The sequence below is a fragment of the Gasterosteus aculeatus genome, chromosome 2 (genome assembly GCF_964276395.1).
Source record: "Gasterosteus aculeatus chromosome 2, fGasAcu3.hap1.1, whole genome shotgun sequence".
Classification (NCBI taxonomy): domain Eukaryota; kingdom Metazoa; phylum Chordata; class Actinopteri; order Perciformes; family Gasterosteidae; genus Gasterosteus; species Gasterosteus aculeatus.
In genome coordinates this window covers 2410976-2435647 of record NC_135689.1, presented here as the reverse complement: position 1 = coordinate 2435647, position 24672 = coordinate 2410976, and the positions used below count along the sequence as shown (strand labels likewise).

Below are 24672 nucleotides of genomic sequence, written 5' to 3'. Positions count from 1 at the left end.
CTTCAAACGTGGAATGAATGTTTACTCCATAGGATAATTCAGCTCTTATTGGTACGTAGTATGTTAAGAATGGTTTGTAAAATCTTTTTCCATAAAGTAGTACAATATATTCCGACATGTCGTAGAGTTCCAATTCAACATTTATACCTCAGCAGTACGGCAAAGAGTGTTAAAATGACATGCACAGAAACTACAAGCCCCACAGGAGGTGCTGCCTGCATGTGGCAATTAAAACAACCCTTTGTACATATTCATGATCCTCACGCTAAAGTTTTACCTTTTGAAGCTGCTGACATATCTGGGGCTTCATATTCCATCTAAGATATATATTTTCTGTAGCAGCTGAGGGCAGATCCTCGACAGGCCGCAGGTGTGCAAAAGTTCTTTCAGAAGCAACATGTGAGTAATAACTTCCTCCTCTCACTACCCGGGTCGACGCTCCTTCAGGCGTGTTCACCCCTTTGTTCCGTTACAGCATGCAGCCACCTGGAAGAGAAGTGGGGAATAAACCCCCCCCCCCCCCCAATCCACCTGAGGGCAAACTAGACCAGCTGTGGAGCAAACGATGAGGACACCAGCTCTTTACGAATACTTTCATGTTAGAGAAAAGCATAAAGGCAAGAAATTCAAAACTCTAAAATGAGCCTCTTCCCAAAATAATGAGCAATGAAGCGCAGAAAGAGCCCGTCGGAGTTTTTAAACATTTATTGTGAACAACGCGTCTATTCGTTCTCCTCGCTCCTCAGCCTGGCGTTGGGGTTGGTGATCTTGATGGCCAGCTGGGCCGCTCGCTCCACGATCACCTTCCTGTTCTTGGAGGAGACGTTGTGGGCGATCTCAGCGCAGAAAGTCCTGCAGGAGGAAGAGGAGGAGCGTTAACGGGCGGACGCCTTTACGGGGTCTATATGCACGGCCCAAGCGTCATTTTAAAAAAGCTACAGGAAAGTGTCTGTTTCTACAACATGCGCCAAGACGCAGGTTGTGTCCGCTTCACTCAAAGACTCTCAAGCTTACGATAAAGACTGAGAAAAATTGTGATCAACTCAAACGTTGCAACTAAATGTGACAACTGAAGAAGAGATTTATGTTTCCCCTCACTTGGGCATATTACATTTTGCTTGTCAAATCTTCATTAACCAAACGGGCATTTCCAAGCATCCATTTTGTCATTAACAATTACTGGCTGCTGGATCCAAACAGCAGGCGTGAAAAGCCAAACGTCTCCCGTGAAACAGTTTGGCCTCTTAATAAGAATCCGTTTTAGAGGTGGTCCCTCGTCCTCTGGCTCCTATTCAGGGTTTAAGTGTGGGTTGGGTTGTAACCATCAGCGCTCCATGCTGGCCAGCTCACATAACAAGCTTTAAGTTCTTTACATTGAAATGCTCTAAACGCGTCCTTGCACCAACTCAAGCATCCATAACGTCTCCTTCCTCTACTGCTGAATGTACTTCCACTATATACTATATCAGTTTGACCGCTCCTCAGAATAGTGAGTTCCTATTTCGTAAGTCTTTGTTCAGGCAGACTGGGATTAACCACCGACACACGTTAAAGAATCACTTCTCATTCACTGCAATTAAACCAGTTTAGAGTCATGGTACGTGACCTCTTAAAGCTTAATGTCCAAGTGGCTGTAGTATTCCTATTGGTTTCAGATGAAAAACATCCCATAGATAAGACCTGTGGACGAGGTACTGACACGATGCATGTGGTTTTCAACAGAAGGACGCGCATTAAAGGGAGTTGGCTGGAAAATATTTAAGAGTTTAAGACACCGGTTTAGTCTCCAAGTGAAACTGAATTAAAAAAAAGTCCTCACTGGATAAAATACAATGAAAGCCACAATGAGCCTGTTACAAAGTCCTCCCCTTCACCACTACAACAGTCATCCAGGATTGTTAAAAGACTAAATACTTTGAGATCAGACATCTCTGCAAACTGAGAATTTCCCCACCCAGTCTTTAAAGTAGGGATGAATAATTCTCGCAATACTTAGAGCGCTGGAAATGCATTTTCTAAGAAAGCTTTAGTTAAAAAGGTGCGTTAATAAAACTTTAATAAAATCAAACTTTGTGCACACCTGAAATGATCTGTGAAAGACACACCACACACAAACACAACTTACTTGTTACTCATCATCAGGACCTCAAGCTCCTTGATGTTGTGCACCAGGAACTTCTTGAAGCCATTGGGCAGCATGTACTTTGTCTTCTTGCTGCTACCATAACCGATGTTGGGCATCAGCATCTGACCCTTGAACCGCCTGCGGACCCTGTTGTCAATACCCCTGGGTTTACGCCAACTTTTCTAATGGCGCAAGAAAAAAAAAAGACATTCAAGCATTAAATTACCTGCAGGTGAACCACAGAAAGCAGCAGCCTGATCAGATAGATTCTTACCGCAATCTTGACATATCGATCAGACTGGTGGCGGATGAACTTCTTGGTTCTCTTTTTGACAATCTTGGGCTTTGTGAGGGGCCTGAGGGCTGCCATGGTGACTGAGATGGACAGAAAACACAACATTTAGAAACCAGATTACAACCAATCGGCCATGCAGCATTAACGCTACACAACAACGTGCCACATTAGCTCCGGAGGAACACTTCGTGTCGAGTGGGGTCCAGCTCATTGACACCTTTAGACAACAAAACGATGGCTTCTGCTTACGAATAGTTTTTGCAAGCGATGCAAGTGAGCAACAACGTTAATGTTGCGCGAGCTTCAGATAAACGTGTCGATCCACGTCGGCTTGCCAGCTACTTAGCTAGCTTCCACGGCGAAGCTAATATCTAGCCTTAGATTGCTAGCTAGCTATGCTACTCTCCGTCCAAACATTGCGCTTGGACACTACCGTACAGAAAGATCAGTCTTTTATTAACTGTTGGCTCATCATTTTAAATAATTCTCTATGAGCCAGGCTGTACGCGAGGCCCTTACTACAAGCTAATTGTAAGGGTAGAGCGTTAGCACCGCAGCGGTCGCTGTGTGAGCGAAACCTCGTTTAAAACGAACAACAAAACTATTATGAACACATCCATAGTGTGAGATATAGGTAGGATGGACGTCTATGGTTGGCAACACACGGTTGGATGGCGAAAAAGTGCCATTAATCGTGCTGATGAACATAGATTGCATCGACTCACCCGCCGATGTAAATCCAAAAGGGACTTCAGCGACGGCGGAAGGAAAGAAAAGGACTTCCGTGGCCGCCGAAGAGCATTATGGGTATTGTATTTTATCCGAACCACTGGACTTTCCGCTAGGAAGTGAAAGTTATCTCTTGTAGATGTAACGCCACGAACGTCGTATCGATTTGTTCTCGTGTTTGTGAACATAGTGTTGTTTTTTAATCTCCACGCACACCATGCACGCTTACTTTTGGCAAACTCATTTTTGCTGCTCTTAAAAAAGGGAATTGTACGCACTTCCGGGTCGGATGGGACTGCTCTTTTGAGTGAGGATTTAACCGTTAACGTTACTTCTGTATTCTGATGTAGCGCAATTTCATAATTTCACTCAAGATCGAGCCCTCGAGCTCAACTTAAATAACCCCATACAGGTTGTTTGGAACTTTTTGCCAGTCACAAGAAGATAAGAGTTGCTGATCTGCGCGTTTCTGTGGAGCTCGGCGTGAAAAAGGTTAATAATTAAATTGTTGTCACGCGAAAATCAATGTGTCGGTGTTCCCTATTCTGTGTGACTAGAAACCATATGAGTCGTGTTTGGTTGCTTCCCAGGGCCTCGACATGGAGTATCAGCCGGTGTTAACGTGAGTGTCAATGCATAATTTATTTATTTAGTTGTAGTTTTTATTCCCAAACGAAAGGAAACGTGTGAGTTTTTTTTTTTTCCCCCACCCGACTGATCCGACTTTAACTTTCGTTTCTGCCCTCGCAGCCACCAGGAGCGGAACTATGGAATGGTCAATCCGGGGTACGAGCCCGCGGCGCAGGGGAGACCCGGTGAGCTCCCCTGGGGGGGAACGAACTTATGCTTTTGTTTTTTTTTTGGGGACGGGGGTGTGTGTGTGTCAGGTAACGTTACCTGAAAGCTATAGAGCCGCAGTCTGTCACTTCCGCTCCGCGCGGAGTGACGTCATTGGCCGAGAGTCTGACGTCCGCGCGCAGCTCGGCCGTCGTTGTGCGCCGCGTCGGTAGAAACTACAGTCATCGCGTTTGTTGAAGGGTTTAAGTTTCCCCTCCGGAGCAGCTGTAACCCCCCCCCCCCCCCGGGATGTATACTAACATGGAGGCCCAAGGTGAGTCTCTCACGGCACCGCCTTCTGCTGCTGGCGTGTACAAATATATTTAAACTTTAAAGAACTCACGCTCGCTAAAGACTCTGCATCAGAATTGGTAACACGTTTGTTTTGCCTTCCCTTCTTTATATACGGCCTGCTTGTTTAGTGCACGAGCGTCCGATACTACCTCTAATACGATCATTTAAGATGTGTAAATCCAGGCCAACCATCCGCTCATATGACCTGAACTGGTTCCTCTGGTTTCCCTCTTTTAGCGATGTTCGCCCCACCCGCCGCGCCGCCCGCTGACTTCACGGGACCGAGCGCTCCTCCGGCCAGCATGTTCGACAACATGCCCGGTTATGAAGGCACCCTGGCGGGAGGAGGAGCAGGAGGAGGTAACCCCACCCCCCCCCCATAAAATGTGGGAACACATTAGAATCACAGCGTGTCAAGTCAACGTGAACACTTTTATCTGTGTAAAGGATTTAGCAATAAATATAATATTGTTGGGATAAATCAATCAAACCGTTGAACGTTTTGCCGTAGGAGGATTCCTGCCCCCGCCGATGCCGGCCTTCCCGACTCCCCAGCCCCAACCGGCACCCGAGCAGCCCAGTTGGAAGTAAGCCGAAACATTTCTTCTTTTCCTTTACCTCCACAACCCGCCGCTCTTACGAGGCCTCCACAGTGTAAAGTAGCGTAGCAAAACAACAATAACGGCTTTGTTCTGGCAGATGTTTTATCTCAAACACTTTCCATCGGTCACACCTGTAAACCTGCAGGTGTTTAAATCTAAAAGAGCAAAGATTGAGCTTCATGTCGCGCCTTGTCCCCCCCCCCCCTCACTGCCGACAGCATCCCGTCCATAACTGAAAACACGGCTCGGGAGGCGTTCGCCCTGTTCGCCTCCAGCAAGTGCTGCTACAGTGCCGCGCCGGCGAAGGACGGCGTGATCACCAGCATGGACGCGTTCAACACCTACAGGGTGGGAATTCATTCTGTCCTTCAGAAAAGCGGGAAGAATCTGTCCGGTTTCAAAGCTTCGCTTTTTTGGTTTTGGATGCTTAGCGTTTCTCGTTCTTTGTTGGTTTTCTGTTCATAGTACCGGCTGGAAACCTTCACCGAGTCGAGATCCACCGAGTGGAGCCACGAGCCGTACCACGGTGCAGGACCCCCCCCCCCCCCCCCCCGCCGCCCGCCCACTGCTTCAAATACACGAGTGGAATGCTCTGCTCTCTGCAGCCAGTGGGGCACTTTCACTGATGATCTGACGACTTTTGTTTTACCTGGATCAGGCCAGCCGGTGGACGCCTTCGCCCAGCCGCCTCCGGGTCCCTGGGAAGTTCCTGCCAAATTGCCCAGTTTCTTCATGGAAGACAAACAGGTTATGAAGGTTCCCTACACGTCCTCCATGAAGGTGAATGCAACAACACGGGTTTGAGGACGGTCCGAGGATCCAGCGATGGCTTTCGGAGCCTGTTCCTCATGAGATGCATATTTCCCTTGCAGGCCTGCCACGTTTGTGTGGGCATGGGACGGAAGCCCTGCAAAGACTGCGCCGGTGCCGGCAATGTAAGTAACGTCCATTCGGGAGAGTTGCGCAACCGCGTTTCGCGGTCATCGTCCGATCACGTGGCTTCTCTTCTGGCGCCTGACAGAAAGTCTGCTGGGTGTGCAACGGGTCGGGTTATCGCCACGGAGACGATCGATGCCACCACTGCAGCGGCAGAGGCCGGGAGAAGTAAGAGTCGAAAGAAGCCAAAGTCACGGTTCATAAGCTGCGCGGTCTGGTGCTTCCCGTTCAGACGGGACGGTTTTCTGTTCGCAGTTGCACACCTTGTCATGGTCAAGGGTCCAAGCAGTGTGACACGTGTCAGGGGAAGCAGCAGCTGCTGGTCTACATCAACCTCACGGTGAAATGGTGCGTCGAGAACCTTTCTCGCGGATCTGAATGCCGCTCATTTTTTCGGGGTGCTTTCCAGCGTTGGTCACACGGATTCTCTTCATGTGTGTGTGTGTGTGTGTGTGTTGGCGCCTGCAGGACCAACAACTCCGATGACTACGTTGTGGAGCAGTCGAGCGGACTGCAGCTGGACAACCTCAGCAAAGTGTCCGGCAAGGAGCTCTTCAAGGACTCGCAGTACATGGTAAGGTATTTGTTCCGCACTTCATAAGAGGCTTCACCATATGTGCATGGGAGGATTTTGTTTTTTTTAATACAGATAAAGTGCATTTTAGATTTTACTAATGGGCGGAATTGGTCTTCTGACCGATATACAATTTGATCAGATTTCTAAAATCTTCTAAAAAGATTATTTTTCACCTCCAATTTTCTTTTTCAATCTTCGTCTACTGTTTACAGACGTATTCATTGTTCAAATTGAACACGTTTCATCACAAGTATAAATATTGAGTGTGAGAAACGATTTTTTCCGCTATAAATGACGGAGCCAGACAAGCCTTCAACAGGTCGGGCAAATTTGGGGTCAGCTGCTACTTGACGTGTGACTCGCCCTATTGTGAACAATATCGGCCTTGTGGATTCATTCTGTATGTCTGGTCGTAGATCTTCGGGCCGTAGACTGGCTGCTGTCTGCAGTGAGGGGAGGAGACCCAGCAATCTTTATTCTTTTAAATTTAAACACTCGCATTCGGTTTGACGGATGGATGTGTTAGAGATAAAACATCTGCCTGAACACAGCTGTTATGGTTTTACTATGTTGTCAAATGACGTTTAAGAAATAAATAGGAAATGGAAGAGAACGTTGCCTTTTGGTTGCAACCATCAAATCTTGTTGCACATACCTGAGCATCTACACGGCAGGATGTGTTTAGCCACATTCTGTGGTCACCCGTCTGTGGGGAAACGCAGCCTGTGTGATGCTGAAACGTATTAAAACTTTCCATTACGGTTAGTAAAAGGAAGTGCTTCACACACACAACCAACTGGCCCAAACAAAGGACATTACAGAGAACACGTTTGTCTAATTTGTTTATTGTCAAATTAGACAAACGTGTATCATATCTTATTCTGAATGATATGAATGGATGACATAAACTGAACAATAAATTATATTTCCTTCTTACATGTACCTAATTGTATTTTGTAACGTAAAGCAAGAACATAAACTTATAAATTATAAATGTTTTGAATCTAACCAGTCAAGTCCTGTGAATCAATAAAATGTAATTAAATAAATCTAGTACAAGTAAAAGTAAAATCACATTATACAACTCAATTAAATTAACTAATCCATAAAAAAACAAAAAAGTAGAACTCAAAATCCTAAATACAATGAAACAAGTGAATACAATAATAAAAATGTATCTGATGTTAATAATTTAACACTTCTAGCAGCTTTTGGATCCTCAGGCAGACGGTTCCAGAGGTTACAATAGTCCCGTTCATGTTTTGCTATCCTGATACGGATATCCGGATACAAATAAATTAAAGTTCAGCACTTTTTGGGGATTACTCTGTGCAGGTATACCCAGTGATGGGCTTCCCAGACCCTGCAGTGGTGAATGCTGCACAGCGGCTTGTCAATGAGCACCAGGGCAAGTACTCGAGCACGTCACGCATCCTACAACAGGTGAGGGAGCATTTACTTTGTTGTTCTATTTGGTTGTAAAATATTTTTTTGTTGACAGTAAAAGACTAGAAAGTACTTGGGATCTAAGCATGATTTGTTTTTTGCATAAAAACATGTGCCTTTTTTGCTGTCTTGTTTGCCTACAGCGTCAAACCATAGAGCTGATCCCCGTCACCAGGGTGACCTACTCTTGGAAAGGGAAATCACACATCTACTTTGTTTACGGGAATGAGTTCAAAGTAAATGCGGATGACTATCCTGCTACCTGTTGCTGTACCGTGATGTAAACTGCAACAGTTTTCTTTTCTTTTTCACCTTTCAAAACAAAAAGTCTACTTACCTTTTGACTTACTAGTGTATGATAACTAATGTTAAAGGTATTTGTACTGTTACGTCCAAATTGTATTCGCCAAGGAAAAAGAACATTTACTGACACAATAAGCCATAATCACAATATATTCCCAGAGACCTGAGCCCTTTGATTATTATATGGCAGTAATGTAAAAATGTCGTATGTATTTTTTTAATGTAACTAATAGTACTGAATCTGAATTTCTTTTATGGCAGATACTTCTAATACTTTTACACAATTGTAACTAATGAATAAATGTTTATTGACAAATTAGTCATATTTTATTCTGAATGATATGAATGGATGACATAAACTGAACAATAAATTATATTTCCTTCTTACATGTACCTAATTGTATTTCGTAATGTTTTTCTCTTGGATTGGTTCGTCATTAAAAGTGGACCGTCGCACGTGAACTGACGTCAGGAACGTGCTCTCCATAATGAAAATAAACTGTGGACACAAAGCTACAATAAAGCGAATTAAGCGTTGGCTGTGAACTGGCGATCGGTACGTAGACAGTCGACTCTGAACAATCCGGTCTGGACCGGTGTCGGCGGATTAGAACCGGAGAAGAACTGCGCGTAACGACGAGGTAAAGTTAGCATGCTAGCTAAGTAGCCAGGTTCACCTGTGATGCTGCTAGCTGCTCTCGGCTAGCAGCGCTTGTGCTAGATGGCTACACGCACAGGCAGCTTCTGTTCATTCAAGTGTGGTATTGTTGTGACGTAATGCGCCGTACGTGTCCGCACAGCTCATGCTTATTGAAGACTACCGCTCGCTGTTAAAGGGGACCCCTTTGAGAGTGTCACAAACGGGCAGTGTATGTTAGCTTCCTCGTTAGCCACAGCCCGGCTAGCCAAACATCGCAACAGGCAGAGGCAGTTTGCCGCTGCCCGGCGCCGCGAGCGACGGCCATAACTGACCGCGGGGGGGGGGGGGGGGGAAGGCACACGCCGGCTTTGGAGCCCGAGATGATTGTTCCCAATAAGAGCAGAAATGACGCGGAACTACTCAAGCCTCGTATGCTAACTTAAAAAGTAACGTTTGACAGCTGCAGCCATGTGAGGACACCTGCGCATTCCACTTCCACTCATTGCTATTTTATTATCCTCATTATCATCATCATCCGCGGCGGATATCGACCTAAAGCGACCGCGCTGCTCCGCTATTTGTGTCTCAGTGGCGTTTATGTGGACTTTTTATCACTGTAAATAGAACAACAGTTGCGTACTTTGTTCTAACGCACTGGATGCGCGTGCCGTCGATTAAACGAAACCACCCCCCCCCCCCCCCCATTAACGCTCGTGCCACCGGGACAGGCTCGCGCCATGGCGTCGGCATCTGCCAGCGTGGACTCCAAGGCAGAGCTGACCGCGCTCCTGGAGCAGTGGGACACGGAGCAACACGGCAGCACGCAGGAGCTGGTCGGCATCCTCACCAAGTGAGTGGCTGTGCCTCCTAAGGGGGGATGGGGGGGGGAGAGGGGGGTGTCTGTGACTTAAAGGTGGTCAATGTGCTGAAACCTTCCAGGATCTCCGAGCTGGTTGAGAAGGAGACCGAGGAGTACCACAAAGCGGACCCCGACCCCTTCGATGACCGGCACCCCGGTATGAGTATGAAACCAAAACCCCGCTGGTGGCGTGGAGATCTGTCGGCTTGTCGTGTTTGTGATGTTTCCCTCTCGGCCACCAGGGAGAGCTGATCCCGAGTGCGTGTTAGGACACCTGCTCAAGATCCTGTTCAAGAACGATGACTTCATGAACACGGTACTGAGACGGAGAGTGTTTCCGTGCACGATGAGCGCGTTTCGGCTCTGAGTCAGAAGGTGATTCTGTATCTTTCTTCCCTCTAGTTGGTGAACAGCTACGTGATGACCAGCAGAGAATTCACCCTCAATGCAGCAGCTTGTCGCCTGCTTCAGAACATCATGCCCGGGTTGGAGACGGCCGTGGTCTTTCAGGAAAAGGTTAGAGATTAAAGGTTAAATATTACATTACAGCGTTTATTTGAGCTGGAACTGTCTTGTAGTTTTTTCGCGCTGGTTTCTTTGACGGGAAATTGAATTGGGCCAAAGGTCAAATTAAAATAAAGTGGTGATGCAAAGACATGGATTGTGATTACGACAAATTCTGACACAGTTTTTGCACACAATTTGGCCTCACCGATTTATCCACCATGACTCCTGTTCACGACAATCACCTCTCCCCTCCATCCAGACTAGACGGTGCATTCACTGTGGCTTAGATGTGGCATTTCTAGCATCGGTCAATTATCCACTGGAGGGGTATTTGGAAGCTATATTTAAGACATGTAATATCCCTCCCTCCCATTTGTTTCGCTACTTCCATGTTCCAAATTTTGGAACAGCTCCTCGTGTGCACAGTTAGATGTACTGCATCGCTTACACTACTCGAACTCGAAACTCTCAAGAATATACTGAGGCGGTGCGATTTTATTAATTAGAGCTACACTTAAATCCGTTGTGATGGGAACCGTATAAAACGCAGCGTGCCTTCGTGTTTCTGGGTGCTGCTCAGGAGGGCATCGTGGAACAGCTGTTCAAGTGGGCGCAGGAGGCCGAGCAGCCCCTCAGAATCTACGCCACAGGCTTGTTGGCCGGCGCCATGGAGAACCAGGACATCGCCGCCAACTACAGGGAGGAGAACTCCGTTCTGGTCAGTGGTCCGAAGAAACCGACGATGTGAAAGTACACCGCAGGGGAGCTGCGTCATACCCACAATGCATCAGAGCAGTTGGCTCGCCGTAATCTGCTGTTTTTTGTTTTTTTTCTCGCCTCTCCGACAGGTGCCTTTGATGCTGCATCGGATGCGCGAGCTTCAGGATCAGGACGCGGAGAACAGGCGGGACATCAAGCGGCCGAACCCCCGGAAGACCATGAGCGAGCCGTTGCTGCCTTTGGACGAGGAGACCGTCGACGGCGGCTTCGAGGAGAAGCCCTTCGCGCCGGGGAGAAACGGCGGCGAGAGGGAGGCGACGGGGCCCGAGGGGGACGCCGGCATTTCCTTCTCGACCATCGATTCCGAGAACGAGCTCTCGTTCCGACTCAACTCGCCCCTGAAGACCGGCGGCCGCGGCCCCTCGGCCCCCAAGACCATGATGAAGCCCATGTCGGCGCCGGGCGCGCCGCTCCACCAGGGCGCGTCGGACGCCGCCGGGTACCTGAAGAGGAAGGCGGAGAGGGAGAGCGGCAGGACCTTGAAACAGAAGCTGAGCTTCTCTCTGCCGGACCCGGACAGGAACTTCAGCGAGCTTTCCAACAGCAGCTGGTCCGAGATGAGCCCCTGGGTGATCGGCAACAACTACCACCTGTTACCGCTGACGCCCGAGATCGAGCAGAGGCTCATCCTGCAGTACCTCACCCCTCTGGGAGAATATCAGGAGGTGTGTCACCCGCCATCAGTCGAGCTAACTTAAAATAACTTTAATAACTAACTCATTTCATGTCCTGTCGCCGACTCACCAGTAGGTGTCAGTCTTCCCTCATCAAATGGAAATCAAAAGATGTAAACATCAGCAGGCAACGAGGAGATTAATTTGACGCGTAGCTCAGCAGGTTGTGACAAATTGTTCAAGTCAGATGTACAAAATGTATTAATCAAATAACTTTGAAATAATCACTTGGGGTTAGAAAGGCCTCATGCTTTGTTGCAGCAGCTTTTTGGTCGATGCCGTTTATAACTCTGGTGCAACTAAAAAGAAATGCTTATAAAAACCATCTTAAATTCTCCCCAAAAAAGACCTTGAGTATCGCTCCAGAAAATGCACCCTAACAGTTTTAACTACCCGTAGATGGATGAATGTGTTGTGACACTACGACCGACTGGCCGTGAGTTGTCACCTTGTGCACAGCGAGCAGCCTTTCACACGGTGTCTCCTCCTCCTCCTCCTCCTCCTCCCTGCAGCTGCTGGCGGTGTTCATGCAGATGGGGGCTCGGGAGCTGCTCATGCACTACGTGGACCTGAAGCAGACCAACGACGTGCAGCTCACCTTCGAGGCCCTGAAGGTAAAACGCCGCTCCGTCCCCGTTTGACCCTCCAGAAAGGTGGAGCTCCTCTGACCTCGCTCCCCCCCCCCCTCGCAGTACCTGGCGTCTCTGCTGCTGCACAAGAAGTTTGCGGCGGAGTTCGTGGCCCACGGGGGGGTGCAGAAGTTGCTGGAAATCCCCCGGCCGTCCATGGCTGCGACCGGAGTGTCTCTGTGCCTGTACTACCTCGCCTACAACCAGGACGCCATGGAACGGGTACGGAACGGACGCACAACCCGCAAATACACCCCGACATCTGCAGACGACACCGGTGGAATTAAATCACGTGGTCACTTTAAAACAAATGAAACCGGATCTTAAGCTTTTTTTTATGGGCTTCTATTGAGAGAAACATTTATTCCAAAACCAGAAGTACGTTTGTAGTCCTCAAGAAATGGCGGTTTACAGACGGAGCGCTACCAACGGATTATCAAGCCTTCCACTAGGAGGAGATAACCTGCGTGTAAAAGCATAAGCACTTATATTCTTATAATAAATGGAGCCCAGTGTTTAATTATGTAAAGGATTTAGATTCAACAGATGATGAAGTGTAGGTCTTATATCTGTGGCTCTATAGCGATTCATCTTACATTTTACATGCAGCGCTAACGAACAGGCAGAGCAGTTTGTTCTGGTTTTATTTACTGTCTGTTTTTATTTCGAGTCAATGCATCAACTGTACGTTTTTTATTAAAACGTGTCGCAGGAAAAAAAAGAAGCAAAGTGCAATATAAGTAATCTAAATAAAACAACAGATATGATTATAAACAATATATTCATTCACAAAATGATCTCAACGTATTGCGATTATTGCCAAACCACCGCTGCGAGTTGTGTTCACCGGCGTGTCCTCTCCTCTCCAGGTGTGCATGCTGCCGCACTCCATCCTGTCGGACGTGGTCGGCTACACGCTGTGGCTGCTGGAGTGCTCGCACGCGTCCGGCTGCTGCCACGCCACCATGTTCTTCTCCATCTCCTTCTCCTTCCGCGCCGTGCTGGAGCTCTTCGACGGGCAGGACGGCCTGCGGCGCCTCGTCAACCTGGTAGGACGCCTACGCATGCGATAGAAAATGACCCGACTGCCGCCGCCGCCGCCGGCGTGCGCCTTGCTAGCGTGTGACGTGCGCCGACCGTTTCCAGATCAGCACCCTGGAGATCCTGAACCCCGAGGACCAGGGAGCGCTGCTGAGCGACGACGAGATTTTCTCCAGCAGGCAGACCGCCAAGCACACCTGCATGGCCCTGCGCAGGTACTTCGAGGCCCACCTGGCCATCAAGGTGGAGCAGGTGAAGCAGTCCCTCCAACGCACAGAGGGGGGCGCCCCCATTCACTCGCAACCATACTACAAGGTGAGACCAAGATTATTCATATTTTAATAGACGGAAATAAATAGCCAATGGGTTTTTTGAATTAGTCTTGGTCGCAAAATGCAAGCGATTTCCACTGAGAGCATAAATTGCTACTTTTTAGAAAACAAAGCCCCACGTAATAGTATTCTCAGAAAATAAAACCTGTCATGGATTGGATTATTTCTTCTAAATGGTAAACAACGTGTTGTCGTCAACATGGGCATCCCACAGGGTCGGTGCCGATACTACTACTACAAACATCACCAACCTTCTTAAATCTTGCTGGTATTCAGCTGCACGTGGCACGTTGCAAAGAACTCTATAACCTGTAACCATAAAAAATAATAAAAAGTCTCCCTCTCATCAAACTGCAACAAAATCATCGGTCTCAGATGTGGGTGTTAAAAAAGTCACCGTGTGCTCGTTCTCCAGGCGGTCAGCTACAGCCGCGAGCAGGTGGTGGAAATGATGGAGTTTCTGATCGAGTACGGCCCGCTCCGACTGTACTGGGAACCAGCGGAGGTCTTCCACAAGCTGTCGTGTGTCCAGCTCCTCCTGCAGCTCATTTCCATCGCCTGTGACTGGAGCACCTACTATGGCAGGTGTGGACCAGGACGTTGCTCTCATTCCTTCCTTACCCAAAGTAATGATGTGGCGGTGTAATGACTCGGGGACGGTGTCTCTCGGGGCCTGCAGGAGCGACACGGTGCGTTACGCTCTCGACATCCTGAGCATCCTCACGGTCGTCCCGAGAACGCAGCTGCTGTTGTCGGAGGCCGTCGCCGTGCTCGACGAGGGAGGAGCCACCGTCTCCACTGTCGGTAGGTCGCTGTGATGCTTCGCACAACACGACAACAACGTGCGCCGCCGGTAGTCGCACACACGTCCAGTGTCATCATATCATATCATATCCATCCGCCACGAAATGTAATAACAAGCAGCCACTGTGTATTTTTGTTCATTTCATAACCCCCCCCCCCACCAGGGATGAGCATCGTCCTGGCCGTGGCGGAAGGGGAGGTGTTCGTGAACGACGCCGACATTCAGAAGTCCGCCCTGCAGGTCGCCATCAACTGCGTCTGCGCTCCGGACAAACGCATGTCCAGCATCGGCAAGTTCATCGCGGGGACCCCCCGCCGCCGCCTCCCCCAGCAGACCAAGGCCAGCGAGAGCGTGCTCACCAAGATGTGGAACGTGGTGCAGTCCAACAACGGCATCAAGGTATGGGGGGGGAGGGGTTCTGAGTCACTGTGTTTCCTGGGGTTCTCGGGTCGGTTCATTCTGGGTGAACCGGGAGCCATGAAGGTTAAACGTCACTTTTGGTTGCTAAAAGTCAAGATGACGGCTGACACAATAAATCAAAGCTTCAAAAATGGTCAATCAAGTCTACGTCAATACAGCCATACATTTCAGTTAGACACACTGCAGGACATTTCGGGGTCAATGTCACTCAGACCTGCAGTTTAGACAAGGAAAGAAACCATAAGATGCTTTTTCACAGGTTTTCTTCAGCTTGTATTTGATTTCAATGCATTATGAAATATCAGACAATCATGCAAAAAGGCTTTTACTACATTTCAACTCCAAGATCCAAAGATAACACCGGCGACAAAAGAGCATTTCTTTGAATATTTTGTTTTTGCTGGTTCATCATTAAGGAATGTGATTTCTGTTCTCCCGTTTCCAGGGAAACGAAAGTCTCCTCCTCCTTTCCTCCGATAAAAAAGAAACTAAAGCGCTGAAGCATCAGAAGATTTGTCCGCCTCCCTGTTATTTTTCCCCTGCCCGTGTCTGTCCCTGCAGGTGCTGCTGTCCCTGCTGACGGTGAAGATGCCCATTACCGATGCGGATCAGATCAGAGCGCTGGCCTGCAAGGCCCTGGTGGGTCTGTCCCGCTCCACCTCCGTCAGACAGATCATCAGCAAGCTGCCTCTGTTCAGCAGCGGACACATCCAGCAGCTCATGAAGGAGCCCGTGCTGCAGGACAAACGCAGCGAGCACGTCAAGTTCTGCAAGTCGGCGGCCGAGCTGATCGAGCGGATCTCCGGGAAGCCGCTGCTCATCGGCGCCGACGTGTCTCTGGCGTGGCTGCAGAGGGCCAGCGTGGTCGCCAAGTCCAGGATCTCCTTCCCCGAGAAGGAGCTGCTGCTGCTCATCAGGAACCACCTGGTGGCCAAAGGCCTCCACGACACGGCCACCGCCCTCACCAAGGAGGCGGAGCTCCCGATGGCGTGCCTGTCCCTGTCCACGCACGTGGCGGCCGCTTTCCCGCCGGTCGCGCCCCCGCCGCCCCCCTCCCCCGCCGCCACGCTACCCCGCACCCCGCGGCTGGCTAACGGCGTCGGGGCCAGACTCGTGTCCCACTCGTCCAGCCCGGGCTCCAGCAACCCGCGCCCCTCCACCTCGCAGCCCGCCGTGTCCGCCTCCTCCGCCGCCGCCGCCGCCTTCCCCGCGCCGCCCGTCCCGCCCTGCGTCAACGGCTCCCCGCTCATCGGGCGGATCGTCTTCTCCCGCGAGCGGCCGGCCGGTTGCGTCGCGGCGAGCTGCAAGAAACCCCGCGTGCTGAGGCAGAAGTCCGACCACGGCGCCTTCAGCCAGAGTCCGGCCATGAAGAAGCAGTTCGACCGGCACCTGCCGTCCCCGCCGGCGCTGGACAGCATCATCACGGAGTACCTGCGGGAGCAGCACGCGCGCTGTAAAAACCCCGTGGCGACGTGCCCGCCGTTCTCCCTCTTCACCCCCCACCAGTGCCCCGAGCCCAAGCAGCGACGCCAGGCGCCCGTCAACTTTACGTCCCGCCACACGCGGCGGGTCATATACCCCAAATACGGCGGCGTGGACGGAGGCTGCTTCGACCGGCATCTCATCTTCAGCAGGTAGGTCGCTTGCGAGACGCTGGGGGGGGGGGGGGGGGGTCATAGTTGCCACCGTTCCTCCGCAACCGTGTTCCTCCACGTTTCTCCTCCTCCTCCCCCTCGACTTTCCCAGGTTCCGTCCGATCTCCGTGTTCAGGGAGGCGGAGGAGGACGAGAGCGGCTTCATGTGTTGCGCCTTCTCGGCGCGCGAGCGCTTCCTGATGCTGGGCACGTGCACGGGGCAGCTGAAACTCTACAACGTGTTCACGGGGCAGGAGGAGGCCAGCTACAGCTGCCACAGCTCAGCCATCACTCACCTGGAGCCGTCGCGGGTTCGTACGGTTCAGTCCCTTTTTGGCTTGCTGCTGTTCTGTGAGATCGTGTGATGAAACCACATCATATCTCACACTATGCGTGTATTCATAAGCATGAAGGGGGGAGAGGAGGGTGTTTAACCGTGACGTGTTGTGTTTTCAGGATGGCTCCCTGCTCTTAACGTCGGCCTCTTGGAGCTACCCGCTGTCCGCTCTGTGGGGCATGAAATCCGTCTTCATCATGAAGTGAGTGATGCTTTTACAAAGTCTTGCATATGGAAACACTCTTCAGGGCATTGAGGCGGGACCGTATGTGCGACATACTTATAGAATATAGAAATGTGCAATGATTGATACTTTGGAAGGAATCCGGTGGCTTCGGTTCCAAAGTGAACGTGCTGCAGTTGCATTCAGGCGACGCGGCCCTCCTGCAGCCCCACTTTAAAACACCCAAACTGTCCCTTTTTAAGACACGTCTGTGACCCCCGTCTGCATGTTTTGTGGCGCACTTCGCCAAAGAGATGACAAGCTGTTTAATTATGCACGCTCGTAGCCGGAGGGCCGCAGGCTCCAGTTCGGGGAACGACCACTCGTTCATCCGTACAGTTTTAACCGTAGCTTTCCTCGGCTTCTACTCTCGCGCTGACTGACCAAATGTTGAAATGCTGCTCTTCAGGCATTCATTTCTGGGCGACCATTACGTGGAGTTCAGCAAGCTCTCGCAGGACCGCGTCATCGGGACGAAGGAGCACGTAGCGCGGGTACGTGTGGCGGCGTTTTATTCCCCGCGAAAAAAATAAATCGAGAAAACTGGCCCTTTTGTTGATTTAACGCTCACGTTTGGCTCCCCTCTTCATCAGATCTATGACATCCAAACGGGTCAGGTGACCCTGACCTTGAACAACCCGGACCTGGCCAACAACTACAAGAGGAACTGTGCCACGTTCAACCCCACAGACGACCTGGTGCTGAACGACGGCGTGCTGTGGGACGTGCGCACGGCTCAGGCCATCCACAAGTTTGACAAGTTCAACATGAACATCAGCGGCGTGTTCCACCCCAACGGCCTGGAGGTCATCGTCAACACGGAGATCGTATCCTTGATTGATGAGAAGACAGTCGGCCAACTAAGCCTGTACCATTTAGTAGGAGTAGTAGTACAGATGTCAAATGCACGACACTAAAACAGCACGGCTTCTCTGAGCCACAATCCTCTGCACAACAAATATATGAGCATTAGGGTCAAAGTTCAATGCACATTGTGATGACGATGTAGTCTGTACCAATTGAATAATTAGACATTACGTGTACTTTTCAAGGCCAGCTGAAGTACGTACTAAGAAAAGGTACGCAAGCGTTTTGGAAGCCTGCCTCTCGACCTCTGACTGTTTTTTGGGGGGGTTTCTCTTGGAATTACACAAAGAATTTGTTCCTTGGAAACCGAACGTCTCAAAAATCTACATTTGATCAAATATTTTACTGCAAGAAATCAAATTGCAGCGATAAGTTGAATTCCAGGCTTATCGCTGCAATGATGGGACAAGCTTTAATTTCACTGCCAGACATTAAATATTTATTGCACTGAAGATCGGTTTCATAACCCGGTGGATGGTTTTAATTGCCGCCCATTTAGTCGCCAGGAATGAAAAACGGCGTCGTGGTCCTTAGCCGGAGCCTCAGTGGGACCTGAGGACCTTCCACCTGCTGCACACCGTGCCCGCTCTGGACCAGTGCCGAATAGTCTTCAACAACAACGGCACCGTCATCTACGGAGGTAATGAACACGCAAGCCGATGCATTGTGGGTGATTCACAGCGCTTGGCATATCGGCCCTGCGAGTCGCTGCGCGGTCGGCACGAGTGTGTGTGAACGGTTTGAGGGACCAGGGGGGGGGTTTGTGAGGCAAAAGTGAGAATGTGTGTATTTGTAGAGGTGTGAGGTGCCTGTAGAGGTGTGTGTGTGTGTGAGTCAGAAGCCTCGGCGTTGGACTCGCAGCAGAGAGAAGCAGCTGGTTCACGCCACCTCGCTCCAAAACGGCCAAACCGTTGCGTGTTTTTATTTTTTTATTTTATTCCATCCGTCTCTCTCTCGTCGCCTTCGGCAGCGATGCTGCAGGCCGACGACGAGGACGACATGATGGAGATGCAGATCAAGAGTCCCTTCGGTTCGTCCTTCAGGACCTTCAATGCCACGGACTACAAGCCCATCGGTGAGACAGTCAAATAAAAACGTTGAGTGAGATGAGCAAAGTGTTTTCACTCTGACAATAAAATGCCTGTTTGTCATCGTGATTGATTGCTATAATATTTATGTATTCATTGCACGGTGTGAGAATGTCCCACTCATACGTGTTCATTGGTCTCTTCCAGCCACTATTGACGTCAAGAGGAACATATTTGACCTCTGCACTGATACCAAAGACTGCTACCTCGCTGTGATTGAGGTTCTCATCATGTTGTGTTTCTAGGAATCTCTTAAATGTTGCCTTTTTTTTTTTTTTACTTATGAAAGAACGAAATGTCTTTTTCCTCCGGCGTGTCCCACAGAACCAAGACTCTGTGAACACCGACACCGTGTGCCGGCTGTACGAGGTCGGCCGCCAGAGACTCGCCGAGGAAGAGGAGGAGGACGAGGAGGATCAGGTTCCAACTTTGTCCTTTTTCGACTCGGGTGTGGCGCCGACGCCGCTGTCAGTTTCCAACTTAACTGTTTTTCTCCGTCGGCAGGAGGACGACGAACAGGACGAAGACGACGACGACGACGACGACTCGGACGACGACGACGTTGACGACACGGATCCCCTCATCGCCGAGCTGGAGAACGGCGGCGAGGACGACGACGAAGACGGGAACGACGAGCTGTCTCCCTCCGACGAAGAGGTGTCCCGGCTCCTCGAAGACGAGGACGACTCCGACAACGACGACGGCGATCAGGACGGCGACAACGGTGAGTTGTTCTTCTCTTTATGACCACTGCATTCTGGGATATGTAGTCTCACTTCCGCCTGAGTCTCTTTTTGCTCGGTGTCTGCGGCTTTATCATCTTTTGCTTGACTTGAAGAGTTGAAAACTACTTTTTCTGGGGGATTGCTGTTGTGTGACCGGATGCTGCCCCCTGCTGGTCACTACAGAGAATGCAAAAAAAAATCTATCACTACCAATTTGAGCTTAATATGTAAATTAACACCTTTTGATTACTGCAGAGTCACCTGTCCCAACAATGAACGTTGATTTTTTTTTTTCCACTCAAGACAAAAGCAAGATGTCCTTGTGTTTCTTTTACGGCGGTAAAGTGATGCAACTAAACCGGTTTCCGTGTTTTCATGCTAGGAAACGTCCTCCTTCCCAGCGGAATGTGAAAGCTGCTGTGTTGAGAACTCCCACATTTCTAAATCTGTGTCCGTCTGTCGCCCAAACAGACAGCTCCGACAACTCTGACCTGGAGGATGACATCATCTTGTCCCTGAACGAGTGAGGGGGCGGGCGCCTGCGAACGAGGAACTGGACGACCCCGCCGAGACCCTCCGCCGCCTCGCGGAGGTTTGAGCTGCAGGAGCGGGAAGGGTGGTGGGGGGCGTCTGCACTCAGAGCAAAGGGACGATACTTGTGGGGCCAAAAAAGGTGATTTAAAACCACGTAGTTTTGTACAAACGAAAACAGGAAAAACCAGGAAACGTCTTTGAGGACGAGGATGTTGTGCAGCGGAGGGAAGTTTTGTATTTTATCACATTTCTGCTTTTTTGAGCGAACCTCTTCATTTGGTATCGACCCGCTCACCTCGCCCCCCCCTCTGTTTGCCAACAGATTAGTGTTTGTTTGTTGGGGGGGGGTGGGGGTCTCACGACGCAGGTCGTTTGTGCGGTGAAGGATGCGGCGCCCTCTCGTTGCCAGACCGCCTAGAATAGATGCAGCCTTTGAATCGAGCAGCTAATTAAATGCACAAACACGTTCGCCGACGCCGTCGAAGACGCCTTCAGGTTTTACTTTGACGAGAAAAAAAATAAATAAAAAGAAACAATGACCAAAACGCCATAGACACAAAAACACACACACACACACTGCAGTGCCATGCGGGAACGCTGCCTTCTGATCCGATCCGAATGAAATCGGCTCGGTGCTCTCGTGTTGCTGAAGAAAGCGCCAACAGTTTGCACTCAGTGTTTTGTTACAGTCGACGCGTCCGCTCGCCGGCGGCCACCGGCGATGTTCCTCCGAGGGCCGCGTTGAGCCGACTGAACCGACGCCGCCTTTCGGCTCGGATCCTCCCGAGGACCACGGGGGCTTCGAAGGCGCAGCGAGGACTTGACTCTTGGCGATGAGATTGATCTCGCTGAGCCTGGAAAAGCGCTCGCAAGCGAGACGTCGGAGGTCAAAGGTGTCGGCGATCTTTCGACACATTGTGAAAAAACAACAAAATGCCTTTTCACTTGCACACTTTTTTGAGAACGTCTGGATTTTTCTCATGTTTGTTTTTCTTGTTGCCTTGCATCGGTTTCCTTTTTTCCATGAGAAGAACCTCGATGGCGAGTTTCTCCGGATGGTTTATGTACAGCTTGTATGTATCTAAAGTATTTTTACTAAAAATAAAGGACGGAAAACGAGCTTTGTGTCCCTCTGATGATGTGTGAGTGATGAGCGCAGACACACGATCAATAATTTGTGGGTTTTAAAATGACCGATACATGTTTTAAGTCACTATTGATCACCGGAGGAGTAACGCCATGGTGATGAAAGTATGTATTTATGTTTTTGCAGTATTTTTTTATTTTTTAAGTTATGCATCAACAGGACTCCAGATAAAAAGACTAAACTCAACCAGGACTAAAACTAGACTCTGCACTGTAAACTGTGATTAGAGTATATTTCCATTATTATAAAGAGCAAGTATTGAAACTATCAATCTGTAAATAAATACATATTCATTAGCTTTAACTGAGCCGTCGGATCCCGTCCGTACAGCGTGCGGATTGTCACCGTTTCACTGCTTTACGAGAGTAATAAGGGACGGTGAGCGTTTAAACCACACGCTACACGCCGGTTGCATGTGAATAATTCCGCCTTCATCGCGTTTCAATGCGTCACGTTTTTCGTAGAATTTTCAGTGCAGGGATTTGCTGCTACGTGTTTCTTTTTTTCTTTTTTTTTCTAGAAGCGGCCTCCCCCTCGTTTTATAATAGAACACCTCAAAATAGTCACCGGATGCACGTTAAGTCGGAGTGTGTGTGTGTGTGTGTGTGGCATATAGTCAGTGACTCCTGGTATACACATGATCACGAGGAGTTAAAGGAAACACGAGCTTTTGTGTGTGTGTGTGTGTGTGTGTGTGTGTGATTGATGGATGGGGAGTGAGTGTGTGTTGGTGGGGGGGGGGGGGGTCAGGGCTCTTATTGCCTCCTCTGCTGCCTCTTATTGCCTGCCTGCTGTGGGAGTGTGGAAACAGATCGCAGCTCTCACTGTACGAGGCGGCTTGCGGTGGAGCCGCGCGTCTCTTCCTCGGATGCTGCAGCATCACAAAGTGCGCTCTTCAAACTCAACGCGTCTCTGCGGGGGGGCCGAGGGGCGGAGGGGGGGGGCTCTGCTTTGTCTTTTCTTTTCCCTTCTCTCAAATGTTTATAAGCTGTGATGCATATTTAGCTCACAAAAAAACGCCGCCTCCCACTCTCCGGGCTTTATGTGTGTGACTGGAACACCGCCCACAGTGTTCCACTTGATTGACAGACGGGGGTTGCATGATGGAACAAATCCCCCCCCCCCCCCCCTCACACACTACATCAAAGTTGAAGACTTCATCCCTTCCATCGAGGTGTCCTTTGGAGGGAGGAACACTCTCCTGAAACGTCTTATGACGTGCGACGATGTAACACCGGTGACTCTGAACTCCCCAGGAGTGACGCTGTAATGCACGCGGCCCCCCCACACCCCCTTTACCAGCAGTGACTCACATACACGGCGTTACTTCTCGGATCAATCGGCGCCTACGGGCCCTTCGCAGTGCCACGAAGATGTTATTAAGTAAATAAATAACCAGATCACTATTCGACTATACAGTTGCATTTCCAGCATGATGGAGGCACTTACACCTTTGTGTGTGGGGGGGGGGGGGGCAGGGGAGGGGGGTACATAAAATATGTATAAGAAATACTCAATTCTGAACTCTGATATTTCATCTAAAGTGAAGGAAGTGGAATAAATCAATCGTGTATTTCATGTGATCTGCATCTCTGAGGCAGGCTGATAAAACACCGTTTTACGAATCCAGGAAGGGGGGGGGGGGGGGGGGGTGTCGGCTATGGCCTGGGAGGGGAGAGGGGTGGGGGGGGGGGGGGTGTCGGCTATGGCCTGTGCGAGTTATAGTTCCCATCCGTGTGGGAGCATGACTGCACTGTGACAAAGCACCGGCGGTAGTGGCTCTCCTTTTTGAAATGACTCCACCAACCAGGAGGTGCTTCCCCACATGGCCGGGCCTGACACCACCCCCCCCCCCCCCACCACACACACACACACACACACACACACACACACACACACACCGACGCATTCACACGATCAGGTGTATCAAAACGCTATGTGTGTGTGTGTGTGTGGAGGGAGGGGAGGGGGAGAGACGGGGGGGGGGGGGGCATATATTTGAAAATGATGCTCGACGCATCGGTGTTGACAAACCGAGTCATGTGACCGCGGCGGAAGATGGCGCAGCTTACGGCACGTTGCGGGTTCGACGGCTCGGACCGCGGAACGACGTCGCCACCGATTACCGACTAATTACCGACCGACGGAGCGCGTTCAAGCCCGCGCAGCAGCCGGGCGCGCGCGCGCTGGAAAATAACGATTCAATTTCAAATGAACCAGATTTGAGGAGAAAAAAAAGAAACATTTCCGTTTCGTTTAAAGCGCGCCTGCAGTAACAGCTGTTTGTATAGATTTATTGTGCAGGAGTGCAGAAAAACCGCTCGCCGCTTGCGTGCGTGCGTGCGTGCGTGCGTGCGTCCGTGCCCGCCTGCCTGCCTGCTCGGCGCGCGCGCGTGTGCGTTTCGTTAGGTGGACACGGAGACTGCATCAGACCGGAGACACACGCCGGGGACATAACAGAGCGGAGACATCGAGGCTCCGATGGTCCTTCCTTCCTCCGGACCTCCCCCCCTCCCTCCCTCCCTCCCTCCCACTGCACGCACGCACACACCCGGTGGAGACATGTAGTCCCATGTAGGAGCAGCGAGGAGAATCTGTAGCCTTCAGCTCCCATCCTTTTTTTCCCCCAGCAGCATTGATCTCACCATATCGACATAATGTGCGCGCCTCCCCGGGGGCAGAAATAACCAAACATGTGGATACCGACCGAAGAGGAGAAGATCGCAGTTGGTGAGTGAATAGCGACCGTTTACTGTCATTTTGTTAACGTCTGTGTTTTTCCTTTAATTGACTCCAGTCGTACCGCGTTATGATGCCAGTATTCTTTTGCACGAGAAACACCCAAATTGTCCGCTCATCGACCCGCGGCCTGACGCCCCCCCCCCCCATTCCTCCTCCTTGTGGGAACGCGATGGAAAAAGAAAACATACACTTCTAATGGCTGGTATATGCACGCGCAGTCACTGCATAGAAAGGGGGGGAATTGCGTGGGATGATCCACCTCCGAGATGCTATCGCAGTCTGCTCGCACCCGCGGGCGCTGTTTCCAGCCGCGCTCCCGCGCGCTGCTCCGTGGTTTTGTGTGGAAATAGAAATAGAAGTCGATCAATCCCATATGCGTCAGTTTGAGCATTTTAGCCCTTTTCTTTTCACGAGCATAACTGAATGGTGGGGGTGGGGGGCGATTCGTATTGAAACCACGAGGGGGCATCGTGACTGCGTCCCCCCCCTCCAACAGGTGTAGGCAGGAGTGAAGATGGAGTATTACCTGTAGACGGGAAACTGC

The 24672-nt window shown here is 50.3% G+C and overlaps 4 protein-coding genes across 10 annotated transcripts in view; 3 read left to right on the top strand and 1 right to left on the bottom strand.

Annotated features, from left to right (window-relative positions):
* Positions 1–690: 690 nt before the first annotated feature.
* On the bottom strand, positions 691–3415 carry rpl32 (ribosomal protein L32). The gene is made up of 4 exons (XM_040193790.2): positions 3146–3415; positions 2400–2500; positions 2126–2307; positions 691–852 (listed from the first exon to the last, which is right to left on the bottom strand). The coding sequence occupies exons 2-4, from the start codon at positions 2493–2495 to the stop codon at positions 723–725; spliced, it is 408 nt and encodes a 135-aa protein (XP_040049724.1). The 5' UTR covers positions 2496–2500; positions 3146–3415; the 3' UTR covers positions 691–722.
* On the top strand, positions 3221–8463 carry ssuh2rs1 (ssu-2 homolog, related sequence 1). Of its 4 annotated transcripts, none has more exons than XM_040193787.2 (15): positions 3221–3456; positions 3562–3641; positions 3740–3771; positions 3900–3964; positions 4518–4640; positions 4792–4867; positions 5101–5230; positions 5348–5408; positions 5541–5662; positions 5755–5817; positions 5904–5986; positions 6074–6166; positions 6287–6392; positions 7731–7838; positions 7985–8463. In XM_040193787.2, the coding sequence occupies exons 3-15, from the start codon at positions 3749–3751 to the stop codon at positions 8123–8125; spliced, it is 1194 nt and encodes a 397-aa protein (XP_040049721.2). In that variant the 5' UTR covers positions 3221–3456; positions 3562–3641; positions 3740–3748; the 3' UTR covers positions 8126–8463. The 4 variants fall into 4 exon arrangements, with proteins under 4 accessions (XP_040049721.2, XP_077938585.1, XP_077938583.1 ...); XM_078082459.1 differs by having other exon boundaries at positions 3321–3456; positions 3900–4260; XM_078082457.1 differs by lacking the exon at positions 3562–3641 and having other exon boundaries at positions 3321–3456; positions 3707–3771.
* A 92-nt stretch (positions 8464–8555) lies between these two features.
* dcaf1 (ddb1 and cul4 associated factor 1) lies at positions 8556–21358 on the top strand. Of its 2 annotated transcripts, none has more exons than XM_040193782.2 (25): positions 8556–8785; positions 9513–9634; positions 9724–9800; positions 9886–9959; positions 10046–10159; positions 10731–10868; positions 10999–11595; positions 12117–12218; positions 12297–12455; positions 13103–13282; positions 13380–13589; positions 14022–14191; positions 14286–14410; positions 14575–14810; positions 15393–16465; positions 16578–16776; positions 16922–17004; positions 17435–17519; positions 17619–17852; positions 18439–18532; positions 18863–18967; positions 19128–19201; positions 19305–19400; positions 19485–19704; positions 20177–21358. In XM_040193782.2, the coding sequence occupies exons 2-25, from the start codon at positions 9522–9524 to the stop codon at positions 20230–20232; spliced, it is 4614 nt and encodes a 1537-aa protein (XP_040049716.2). In that variant the 5' UTR covers positions 8556–8785; positions 9513–9521; the 3' UTR covers positions 20233–21358. The 2 variants fall into 2 exon arrangements, with proteins under 2 accessions (XP_040049716.2, XP_040049717.2); XM_040193783.2 differs by having other exon boundaries at positions 8568–8700.
* A 2067-nt stretch (positions 21359–23425) lies between these two features.
* Positions 23426–24672, top strand: part of LOC120828905 (dedicator of cytokinesis protein 3-like) — a 35322-nt gene continuing 34075 nt past the window's right edge. For all 3 annotated transcript variants that reach the window (XM_078082392.1, XM_078082388.1, XM_078082385.1), the window contains exon 1: positions 23426–24116. In XM_078082392.1, coding sequence (XP_077938518.1) covers positions 24080–24116 — 37 coding nt within the window. In that variant the 5' untranslated portion in view covers positions 23426–24079. The remainder of the gene's footprint in view (positions 24117–24672) is intronic.